Source organism: Salvelinus alpinus, chromosome 25, assembly GCF_045679555.1.
Source record: "Salvelinus alpinus chromosome 25, SLU_Salpinus.1, whole genome shotgun sequence".
Taxonomy (NCBI): Eukaryota; Metazoa; Chordata; class Actinopteri; order Salmoniformes; family Salmonidae; genus Salvelinus; species Salvelinus alpinus.
Window position 1 is genome coordinate 27,818,961 of NC_092110.1, and position 13,053 is coordinate 27,832,013.

Here is a 13,053-nt window from a genome sequence, read left to right on the forward strand (position 1 = left end):
TAACTGTTTTGGAAAGCTTTGTAGTAGGTACTGTAAACTTTAGGGATTATCATCCAAGTGCTTGGAATAGATCATGTGTGCTTGATGGATAGGTACACTTTGCCATTTATTTGAACTTTCACAACTTTCTTGTTTACCTCTACATAAGTCTCTCAGGGCAATCCATCAGTATTTTCTCCCAAACACTTTTCAGCAGCCTTCCTTCATCTGGTTCTAGTGTCTTGTTCTTCTAACTTTTTCCAGCCCCCAGAGCCCCCTGTGCCTTCCTCTCCTTCCCCTTCTTCTCCCTCCTTCCCTGGGCCTGGAGGAGTGGGGGCAGCCCCTGTTCCAGCATGCCTTGGCAAAGCTCTTCACTCCCTGACTCCCAGGATTTATTTATTTTATTTTATTTAACCTTTATTTAACTAGGCAATTAAGAACACATTCTTATTTACAATGACGGCCTACCAGAAGGCGAAAGGCCTCCTGCGGGGACGGGAGCTGGGATTAAAAATGTAAATTAAAATATAGGACAAAGCACACATCGCAACAAGAGAGACACCACATAAAGAGAGACCTAAGACAACAACATAGCATGGCAGCAACACATCGAAAACACAGCATGGTAGCAACACAACATGACAACAACATGGTAGCAACACAACATGGCAGCAGCACAACATGGTACGAACATTATTGGGCACAGACAACAGCACAAAGGGCAAGAAGGTAGAGACAACAACACATCACGCAAAGCAGGACAACTGTCAGTAAGAGTGTCCATGAGTCTTTGAATGAAGAGATGGGTCTCCCCTTCAGGGCACACAACTTCACCAACAGTTATCTTCCATCTATAAACACCAGCTTTGTTGCTACAGTGTGAATTCATAGAATGGAAAAATATTTTTCACCCTCATATTCTACTGCATCTGTTGTATTTTGTCAGGAAGGAGAGTACAGCTGTTGTATTTTATCAGGAAGGAGAGTACAGCTGTTGAAAAGTACAGCTGTTTTGGGTTTGATGTGGTCCGTTATGCTTGCATTTCTTATTCTATGTAGTTTGAAATATGACTAAAAGAACACAATAGACACAGAAATAATTTGCCACTAAATTCTCACGTTTCCAAATTAAACAATGTTATGTAACTTGACTTCTGTTGAGGTTGGGGCCTGTAGATGGTAGGATATCAGAGCAGTGTTTCTGATATTGATACAGACAGTGACTGGTGCTCAGCTGGCTTCCTGCTCTTCCTGCTCTAACCAGTGGTGCACTCAGCCTTTGTTGAAGTTCCTATATGAAGGGATGTGAGTATATAAAAAGCTGAGCTCTATAGTTGGATCCACATGCAGGAGTTTTACAGAGTGAGTGAACAATAAACATTTCACGTGCTATGAAATCAGGTGGCTTTGTTTTTTGGCTGACATTTTCACAGAAACATGAGAAAGTAAGACATTCTGGAAGGTCCAGTTTTTATGATTTGGCCCTCAGTGACTGTTGTGCATGTGGTAACTAGGCAACATTAATACAAAGCAAATACAGACCAGAAAGTGAATAAGAACCCATGCGCTGAAAAGTAGACTGTCATAGAGAACACCACGTCAACAAAGGTGAAAGAGAATAGACACAGAACACACATCTTTACTGACGTAGTAGAAATACAATTTGAATTCTTAAAATCCTTTATCAGCATATTCTATCCCAAACCCTTGACTTTACTCCTAGTTACCCACTCAGCAACACTTACAGGAATAATCATTGGAATCACTTGACACTGTCTGGCCAAAGTCTAACTGGTATCTCTCTGTTAGTGTATTGTGACCTGGAGTCAGTCAGAGAATGTTAAGGTCAGTCCAGAGTAGCTGATGAGAGTGAATTCTATTGTTTATAGTTGAATCTGGGTAGCAGGGTGGTTGATCTAGGATTCCCTCTCCTAACCATTGAGATAAAGCCTATCTGTGTTGTGACTCCAACACTGTCTTGTCTTGACATTGTTAGTGTGGCTGGACTATGTATCCTAGTTCTCAGCAAGCCATGTTGAGTCAGAGGCTTGCGGACTGTAGTTGTTATGGTCTTTGTTGTTGTCACGTTCGTTATAAGGATTAAAAGAATGAAACACTGAACAAACTAACAAAATAACAAAACGAACCGCTATACGAATAGTGCAGACAGGCAACTAAACATAGAACAAGATCCCACAAACACCAAAGGGAAATGGCTACCTAAATATGATCCCCAATCAGAGAGAACGATAAACAGCTGCCTCTGATTGGGAACCATATCAGCCCACCAGAGACATACAAATCACCTAGACCTACAAAAACCCTAGACATACAAAAAACCCTAGACAATACAAAAACTAGCGTACCGACCCTAGTCACACCCTGACCTAACCAAAATATAAAGAAAACAGAGATATCTCAGGTCAGGGCGTGACAGTACCCCCCCCCCCCCCACCCCAAAGGTGCGGACCCCCGGCCGCAAACCTGAACCTATAGGGGAGGGTCCGGGTGGGCATCTACCGTCGGTGGCGGCTCCCGTTTCAGCTTTACGCTGATCCCTCCGCCTTTGTAGAACCGGACCGTGGATCATCGCCGGAGGCTCTGGACTGCGAACCGTCGCCGGAGACCCTGGACTGGGGACCGTCGCTGGAGACCCCGGACTGGGGACCGTCGCTGGAGACCCCAGACTAGGAACCTTCGCTGGAGGTTCCGGACTGTGGACCGTCGGTGGAGGTTCCGGACTGTGGCCCATCGTTGGAGGTTCCGGACTGTGGCCCATCGTTGGAGGTTCCGGACTGTGAAACGTCGCCGGAAGCTCTGGACTGGGAACTGTCGCCGGAAGCTCTAGACTGGGTACTGTCGCCGGAAGCTCTAGACTGGGTACTGTCGCTGGAAGCTCTGGACTGGGTACTGTCGCCGGAAGCTCTGGACTGGGTACTGTCGCCGGAAGCTCTGGACTGGGAACTGTTGCCGGAAGCTCTGGACTGGGTACTGGGCTGAGGACACGCACCTCAGGGCGAGTGTGGGGAAGAGGCACAGGCCGTACTGGACTGTGGAAGCGCACTGGAGGCCTGATGCGTGGTGCCGGAACTGGTGGTACCGGGCTGAGGACACGCACCTCAGGGCGAGTGCGGGGAAGAGGCACAGGCCGTACTGGACTGTGGAAGCGCACTGGAGGCCTGATGCGTGGTGCCGGAACTGGTGGTACCGGGCTGAGGACACGCACCTCAGGGCGAGTGCGGAGAAGAGGCACAAGCCGTACTGGACGTTGGAAACGCACTGGAGGCCTGATGCGTGGTGCCGGAACTGGTGGTACCGGGCTGATGACACGCATCTCAGAGCGAGTGCGGAGAGGAGGCACAGGACGTACTGGACTGTGGAGGCGCACTGGAGGTCTGATGCGTGGTGCCGGCACTGGTGGTACCCGGTTGGGAACACGCATCTCAGGGCGAGTGCGGAGAGGAGGCACAGGACGTACTGGACTGTGGAGGCGCACTGGAGATCTGGAGCGTAGAGCTGGCACAATGCATCCTGGCTGGATGCTCACTCGAGCCCGGCAAGTGCAGGGCGCTAGCACAGGATGCACTGGGCTGTGCAGACGCACCGAAGACACAGTACGCAGAACCGGCGCAGGATATCCTGGTCCAAGGAGGTGTACTGGAGACCAGGAGCGCTGGGCCGGCACCATCCGTCCTGGCTGGATGCCCATTCTAGCCCGGCAAATGCGAGGAGCTGGAATAGAGCGCACCGGGCTATGAATGCGAACTGGAGACACCGTGCGCATCACTGCGTAACACGGTGTCTGACCAGTCACACGCTCCCCATGGTAAGCACGATGAGTTGGCTCAGGTCTCCAACCTGACTCAGCCAATCTCCTCGTGTGCCCCCCCCAAAAAAAATTATTGGGGCTGCCTCTCGGGCTTCCGTGCTAACCGTGTCCCCTTGTATCGTCGCCGTTCCTCCTGCGCTATCTCCACCTGCTTCCATGGCAGGGTCTTGTCCCCTGCCATTACCTCCTCCCAGGTCCAGGATGTCCTCCACTCATCTTTTTCCCGGGCCCAGGATGTCCGCTCCTCATTAACACGCTGCTTGGTCCTTTTGTGGTGGGTTCTTCTGTCACGTTCGTCATATGTACGCATACCACGCTGCACCTTGGTCTCCTTCATATGACGAACGTGACAGTTGTTGGCCTTTACAGCGATGCTATCTGCTCTTTGTTGAAGGTCAAATGACTTAGAGGCTAAGTTCCACAAGCGTAACTTCATTGTTTAGAAATGTTCACATTTCACTGAATTAGATTACGTGCGTCTAGCTCTAAATTCCACAGTATTTTAGTTAGGTGTTATAGGCCTATCATGATGTCATTTGTCATAATGGGTGTGAGTGGTTAATGGCATGACATGATATCGTCTTTAAGCCTTTACAATGAGAGGTTCAAGTAAAGTGATAAGCTACTAAACTCCCTCATCTCTCTTAATTGTTATCTTTAGGGCAAATGCAAGTGAACCTATCCTATGTGCCACTGGTTAAAGCTTGATAAATGGCATTCCTGTGATATGAATAATGTGGCTATTTTTCGTCCTTTATAATGAAAGTGATTCCTAAGAGATTCCTAAGTGATTTGGATACATATGTATGTACGGTGTACTGTACTCATTGTACCAGCCTGTTTCCTCATAGACATTATCCAGTAAAATATTTGTCATGGTAATGATTGGTTTGACAGACTCGATTGCCCCGGTGTTGTTAATGACTGTGTTCTTCCTGTTTTTCCCTCCATAGAGACCTGAGGTTCAACAAAATCAAGGACTTGCAGCCCGGCTCCTTCAGACGGCTAAAGAACCTCAACACACTGTAAGTCTCCCTCCTCTCCTCTCCGATTTTTTAAGTGTTTTACAGCGAAAACACAATATAGCATTATATTAGCTTACCGCAATAGCCAGAAACACAAGCCATTTACCAGCAGCAAAGGTTAGCGATCGTAACAAACCAGCAAAAGATATATAATTTTTGACTAACCTTCATAAACTTCATCAGATGACAGTCCTGTAACATCATATTACACAATGCATATAGGGTTTGTTCGAAAATGTGCATATGTAGCGGCACAAATCGTGGTTATACAATGTGATTAGTAGCCAAACTTCAAGCAATCTGTCCGGCGCCATCTTGGAGAGGCACCTAATCTAATCAATAACTAATCATAAACTTGACTAAAAAATACAGGTTGGACAGCAAATGAAAGATACATTAGTTCTTAATGCAACCGCTGTGTTAGATTTTTAAAATTAACGTTACTACGACATACAGCGTGCGTTAAAGCGAGACCGCACCGAAATTAATGGCGGAATAGTAGTTTTACATTTTTCAACAGAACAACGAATTAACATCATAAATAGTTCTTACTTTTTGATGAGCTTCTATCAGAATCTTGGGCAAGTTGTCCTTTGTCCATAATAATCGTTGCTCGGCTGTAGAATGTTGTCTTCAACCGTGTAATTAGCAGCAAACATTAGCTATGTGGCCCAGACATGCCCAACTCTTCAAAATGCAGGACAAAGAAAATTCCGAAAATCGCAATATACTCATATAAACTGATATAACTCGGTTTAAAATAACTACGTTATGATGTTTCTAACACCTATATCGAATAAAATCAGAGCCGGATATATCTAACGCCGATAACGTGAGCTTCTCAGAATGCCATCCTGAGGTCTGTCTTGCGTCATGGCGAACGATGAAAAGGGTGCACCCCTCGTGCCAAGCCTATTTATACTGCCTCAGATCTACCTAGCAACACCATTCCAATTCTCAACGCTTGCTGACATCTAGGGGAAATCGCATGCAGTGCTTGTCGACCAATAGAATAATTGCAAATTATTTAACTGACCCAGGAACAGAGTTCCCAATTTCAGATTTCTCACTTCCTGACAGGAAGATTGCTCCAACTCGAGTTCTGTTTTACTAACAGATATAATTCAAACGGTTTTAGAAACTAGAGAGTGTTTTCTATCCGATAGTAATAATAATATGCATATTGTACGAGCAAGAATTGAGTACGAGGCAGTTTAATTTGGGAACTCATTTTTTACAAAGTCGAAATGGCCCCCCCTATTGACAAGAAGTTTTAAACTGAGTGTTCAAATATACACTAATGCAAACGGCACTCATCAGGAGTCGACTACTCCTGTAAGCCCCATCTCTTCCCAGAAGCACCCAGTTCTCTTTGTCTATCTTTTGTCCCAAGACTCTGAAACACGTCACAGCATTAGTTTTTCCTGGAAAGTTCTGCAATCCTGCGTACAGTCAGTCAGTCAGTCAGTCAGTCAGTCAGTCAGTCAGTCAGTCAGTCAGTCAGTCAGTCAGTCAGTCAGTCAGTCAGTCAGTCAGTCAGTCAGTCAGTCAGTCAGTCAGTCAGTCAGTCAGTCAGTCAGTCAGTCAGTCAGTCAGTCAGTCAGTCAGTCAGTCAGTCAGTCAGTCAGTCAGTCAGTCAGTCAGTCAGTCAGTCAGTCAGTCAGTCAGTCAGTCAGTCAGTCAGTCAGTCAGTCAGTCAGTCAGTCAGTCAGTCAGTCAGTCAGTCAGTCAGTCAGTCAGTCAGTCAGTCAGTCAGTCAGTCAGTCAGTCAGTCAGTCAGTCAGTCAGTCAGTCAGTCAGTCAGTCAGTCAGTCAGTCAGTCAGTCAGTCAGTCAGTCAGTCAGTCAGTCAGTCAGTCAGTCAGTCAGTCAGTCAGTCAGTCAGTCAGTCAGTCAGTCAGTCAGTCAGTCAGTCAGTCAGTCAGTCAGTCAGTCAGTCAGTCAGTCAGTCAGTCAGTCAGTCAGTCAGTCAGTCAGTCAGTCAGTCAGTCAGTCAGTCAGTCAGTCAGTCAGTCAGTCAGTCAGTCAGTCAGTCAGTCAGTCAGTCAGTCAGTCAGTCAGTCAGTCAGTCAGTCAGTCAGTCAGTCAGTCAGTCAGTCAGTCAGTCAGTCAGTCAGTCAGTCAGTCAGTCAGTCAGTCAGTCAGTCAGTCAGTCAGTCAGTCAGTCAGTCAGTCAGTCAGTCAGTCAGTCAGTCAGTCAGTCAGTCAGTCAGTCAGTCAGTCAGTCAGTCAGTCAGTCAGTCAGTCAGTCAGTCAGTCAGTCAGTCAGTCAGTCAGTCAGTCAGTCAGTCAGTCAGTCAGTCAGTCAGTCAGTCAGTCAGTCAGTCAGTCAGTCAGTCAGTCAGTCAGTCAGTCAGTCAGTCAGTCAGTCAGTCAGTCAGTCAGTCAGTCAGTCAGTCAGTCAGTCAGTCAGTCAGTCAGTCAGTCAGTCAGTCAGTCAGTCAGTCAGTCAGTCAGTCAGTCAGTCAGTCAGTCAGTCAGTCAGTCAGTCAGTCAGTCAGTCAGTCAGTCAGTCAGTCAGTCAGTCAGTCAGTCAGTCAGTCAGTCAGTCAGTCAGTCAGTCAGTCAGTCAGTCAGTCAGTCAGTCAGTCAGTCAGTCAGTCAGTCAGTCAGTCAGTCAGTCAGTCAGTCAGTCAGTCAGTCAGTCAGTCAGTCAGTCAGTCAGTCAGTCAGTCAGTCAGTCAGTCAGTCAGTCAGTCAGTCAGTCAGTCAGTCAGTCAGTCAGTCAGTCAGTCAGTCAGTCAGTCAGTCAGTCAGTCAGTCAGTCAGTCAGTCAGTCAGTCAGTCAGTCAGTCAGTCAGTCAGTCAGTCAGTCAGTCAGTCAGTCAGTCAGTCAGTCAGTCAGTCAGTCAGTCAGTCAGTCAGTCAGTCAGTCAGTCAGTCAGTCAGTCAGTCAGTCAGTCAGTCAGTCAGTCAGTCAGTCAGTCAGTCAGTCAGTCAGTCAGTCAGTCAGTCAGTCAGTCAGTCAGTCAGTCAGTCAGTCAGTCAGTCAGTCAGTCAGTCAGTCAGTCAGTCAGTCAGTCAGTCAGTCAGTCAGTCAGTCAGTCAGTCAGTCAGTCAGTCAGTCAGTCAGTCAGTCAGTCAGTCAGTCAGTCAGTCAGTCAGTCAGTCAGTCAGTCAGTCAGTCAGTCAGTCAGTCAGTCAGTCAGTCAGTCAGTCAGTCAGTCAGTCAGTCAGTCAGTCAGTCAGTCAGTCAGTCAGTCAGTCAGTCAGTCAGTCAGTCAGTCAGTCAGTCAGTCAGTCAGTCAGTCAGTCAGTCAGTCAGTCAGTCAGTCAGTCAGTCAGTCAGTCAGTCAGTCAGTCAGTCAGTCAGTCAGTCAGTCAGTCAGTCAGTCAGTCAGTCAGTCAGTCAGTCAGTCAGTCAGTCAGTCAGTCAGTCAGTCAGTCAGTCAGTCAGTCAGTCAGTCAGTCAGTCAGTCAGTCAGTCAGTCAGTCAGTCAGTCAGTCAGTCAGTCAGTCAGTCAGTCAGTCAGTCAGTCAGTCAGTCAGTCAGTCAGTCAGTCAGTCAGTCAGTCAGTCAGTCAGTCAGTCAGTCAGTCAGTCAGTCAGTCAGTCAGTCAGTCAGTCAGTCAGTCAGTCAGTCAGTCAGTCAGTCAGTCAGTCAGTCAGTCAGTCAGTCAGTCAGTCAGTCAGTCAGTCAGTCAGTCAGTCAGTCAGTCAGTCAGTCAGTCAGTCAGTCAGTCAGTCAGTCAGTCAGTCAGTCAGTCAGTCAGTCAGTCAGTCAGTCAGTCAGTCAGTCAGTCAGTCAGTCCACAAACACGGACACCGAGTGGCAAATTCTTGCTCTCTATTCTGCTGTTGTTTCACACATGTAGGTTACCTCATAATCTGGTAGGAATGTATTTTTCCCCTTCAATCTCCCAGCCGTCTATCATGTGTCAGCCCTGCCAGCCTGCTAGTCTACAGCCAGCCATGTGGCAGGAATCAGCCAATGAGCCTAGTGCCTCTGAATATGAAGGTTAGGGAAGGTAATGTCAAAGCAGAGAAAGCTCAGATGAGATTTTCCGACAGTAGCAGACCACCTGCTAGCCATGTAGTCTGTGGAGTTCCATATTTCACGGCTTTAATCTCTGTCTCACAGACTGAAGAATAGCATCGTGTCTGAAACCTGCTGGGAGACTGTCAGGCAGACAGAAAGAGATGTCTGGCTCTTATGTGAAGGAAAGACTGCAGTTAGGGGCCTGCTGCCTGTCTTTTTCTGCTTCGGCCTCTGACAGACTGTACCTACACTTAGAAAAAAGAGTTCCAAAAGGGTTCTTTGGCTGTCCCCCTGGAAAACCCTTTTTGCTTCCAAGTAGAACCCTTTTGGTTCCAGGTAGAACCATTTTGGGTTCCATGTCGGACCCTCTGTAGAAAGGCCAAATGTGTTCAGGAAAAAGAGCTAGGTGAGGACTTAGGAGGCATGTTTTGCCCAAGTAATGTTCTGCTTATACATATCATATTATTTTCCAAAACGTATTTCTTTGCATTAATGCCAGTTTCTAGTGCATTGAGTTAAGGGATCGCCAACTCAAGATTTTGCTATGTTATAGAAAGTCTATGACAGCCATTATTGATCCTTGTCCAGATTATACCCCATAGACCTGAAAGCCATTAGAAATGCAAGACAAATTGTGACAGTGTGTAGGAATCAAACCAGATGCTTCATAGAATAGCCACAGTGTAGTGTGGCAAGGATGAAGGATCTCACATATACTATGTACTCTGAAAGTTGAACTGTGTTTAGACTGGCATTGGCCTAGCATTAGATCATGACACAGCAATATGTCAGTATGGACCACTTTAAAGTTGTATCTACTAGTCTGCACAGATTCACTTTGTGTAAGTCTAATAGTCCACTGGGAGGTCATTATTAATGGCCATTCTCTTGACTTTACAGCCTCCTCAACAACAACCACATCAGACGGATCCCCAGAGGAGCCTTTGAAGACCTGGAAAACCTCAAATATCTGTGAGTTGTTATGCCTTTATGTCAATGTTATTCTCTTCTGGATGTCAAGTCACAGATGGATTGGTTTCATTGAAACAGTGTTTCATTGAAACATTGAAACAGTGACATTTTCTCAATAGGCAAAAGGTTGTAGTTCAAGTTTCACTCTTCGCCTTGTCGGCTGATGATAAAGCATGACAAAACCTGTCTCGGGCTTGTGTCTGGAAACACAAACACACTCTGTGGCTGTAAACTGGACATTGCTAGACTGCTTAGTCAGAACAGAAGAAAGTGTGTTAGTATGGTACAGGAAATGAAGTAAGACAAAAAAAGAACCCCATTATCTAATCCTGTGAACTTATCTGTCTGCATGTGGTGACCTGAAGGCAATGAGGAGAACAGAGGTAGGCTTGGGTTGCTGCAGTATGGTTTAGTCCTTGTGTTTGTGAGTCACTGCCTATTATAACCCCAGCGCCTGTCAGTTATGTCTGTGTTTACATTCACATACGGTACATATGTCTGAAATGTCTGGCTCTCTAGTCTCCCCACCTACTCAGTCTCATATACCCCCTGCATTTCCCTCAATGAACCTTCTCCTCCCCTCCTCTACTTGGCCCTGGGTTAGATAACTCATTTCTTTGTCTTTGCTCATTCCTGATGATGGACACATTCATGAGAATAACTTGAGACAGACTAATGAGGTCAGGGCCTACTTTGGTGTGTGTATTGTAGATACTTATATTTAAAATACTGTGGAATGCATGCATAGCATGTCCGGAACTACCATCGGTACCATCTGTTTTGTAAAGTAATTTTTTGTAGATAATATGATGGTCACAGTTCTGCTTAGTCACCTCAAACATGTCAGACAAACAATATTTCTGATGCTAGCTGGTCAACTACTGTAGAGGAGGAGGGGAAAGCTGGGGATGTGTCAGTCACACACACACATACCTACACATACACACACACACATACCTACACATACACACACACACACATACCCACACATATACACACACACATACCTACACATACACACACACACACATACCTACACATATACACACACACATACCTACACATATACACACACACACATACCTACACATACACACACACACATACCTACACATACACACACACACACACATACCTACACATATACACACACACATACCTACACATACACACACACACATACCTACACATACACACACACACACATACATACACATATACACACACACATACCTACACATATACATATACACACACACACATACCTACACATATACACACACACATACCTACACATACACACACACACACATACCTACACATACACACACACACATACCTACACATACACACACACACATACCTACACATACACACACACACATACCTACACATATACACACACACATACCTACACATACATACACACACACACATACCTACACATATACACACACACATACCTACACATACACACACACACACATACCTACACCTATACACACACACATACCTACACATATACACACACACATACCTACACATATACACACACACACATACCTACACATATACACACACACACATACCTACACATATACACACACACATACCTACACATATACACACACACACATACCTACACATATACACACACACACATACCTACACGTATACACACACACATACCTACACATATACACACACACACATACCTACACATATACACATACACACATACCTACACATATACACACACACATACCTACACATATACACACACACACATACCTACACATATACACATTGACACACACACACATACCTACACATATACACATATACACACACATACCTACACATTTACACACACACACATACCTACACGTATACACACACACATACCTACACATACACACACACACATACCTACACATACACACACACACATACCTACACATACACACACACACACATACCTACACATATACACACACACATACCTACACATACATACACACACACACATACCTACACATACATACACACACACACATACCTACACATACACATACACACATACCTACACATACACACACACATACCTACACATATACACACACACATACCTACACATATACACACACACATACCTACACATATACACACACACACATACCTACACATATACACACACACACATACCTACACATATACACACACACATACCTACACATATACACACACACACATACCTACACATATACACACACACACATACCTACACGTATACACACACACATACCTACACATATACACACACACACATACCTACACATATACACATACACACATACCTACACATATACACACACACATACCTACACATATACACACACACACATACCTACACATATACACATTGACACACACACACATACCTACACATATACACATATACACACACATACCTACACATATACACACACACACATACCTACACGTATACACACATACATACCTACACATATACACACACACACATACCTACACATATACACACACACATCCCTCTCCTCTCTGCATGCTGTAGTGTGGGTGACTCCCGTGACTTTTGACTAGTTTTAATTAGAAGGCCCTGTCCCTTTTAACCAGAGTTAATCTGAGGCCAGCACACTGATCCAGCCCCTGTATTCAGCCCTTCAGCCCTGCCCCTCTCACCCTGCACCCATTTCCTGAGGGATTGTCCCTCTTCCCCCCCTGCCCCTCTCACCCTGAACCCATAGCCTGGGGGATCGTCCTTCTATGCCCTTGGCCCCTCTCACCCTGCCCTTATAACCTGGGAGATAGTACCTCTTTCGCTTGGCCCCTAGTAAAGCCCCCTCCACTGTATGACCTAACAGAAGTCTGTACAGCCCCTTTAAGGGTTAGCTCTCGGTCAAAGGGTCTAGTGTTACTGGAATATGGTTCATGGTAATGATGACTAATGCAAGAAGTATTTTTCTGACCATCTGATTTGATCTAGAAGTAGGTAGTCTTGGCTTGTGCCAGCCGGAACGGCTCATAGGACCAGGAGCCTATCTCCTATTACTGTAGCGTGAGGCAACTTGATGTACACCCCCTAGAAGGACACTAGTCTATCGCACCTCCTTTAGGCTATAGCCTAACCAGAGTTTCTTCACATGGTCAGGAGGTACTCAGGGCCCTACTTATCACTTATCTAAATCCACATCTCCTGATGTGGTTTGTTGTGGTTTCTGTTGCTGTTGT

The 13,053-nt window shown here is 45.7% G+C and overlaps 1 protein-coding gene across 1 annotated transcript in view; it reads left to right on the forward strand.

The window, feature by feature from the left end:
* Positions 1–13,053, forward strand: part of LOC139553758 (peroxidasin-like) — a 90,087-nt gene that overhangs the window by 17,384 nt on the left and 59,650 nt on the right. The window contains exons 2-3 of the mRNA XM_071366405.1: positions 4,762–4,833; positions 9,712–9,783. Coding sequence (XP_071222506.1) covers positions 4,762–4,833; positions 9,712–9,783 — 144 coding nt within the window. The remainder of the gene's footprint in view (positions 1–4,761; positions 4,834–9,711; positions 9,784–13,053) is intronic.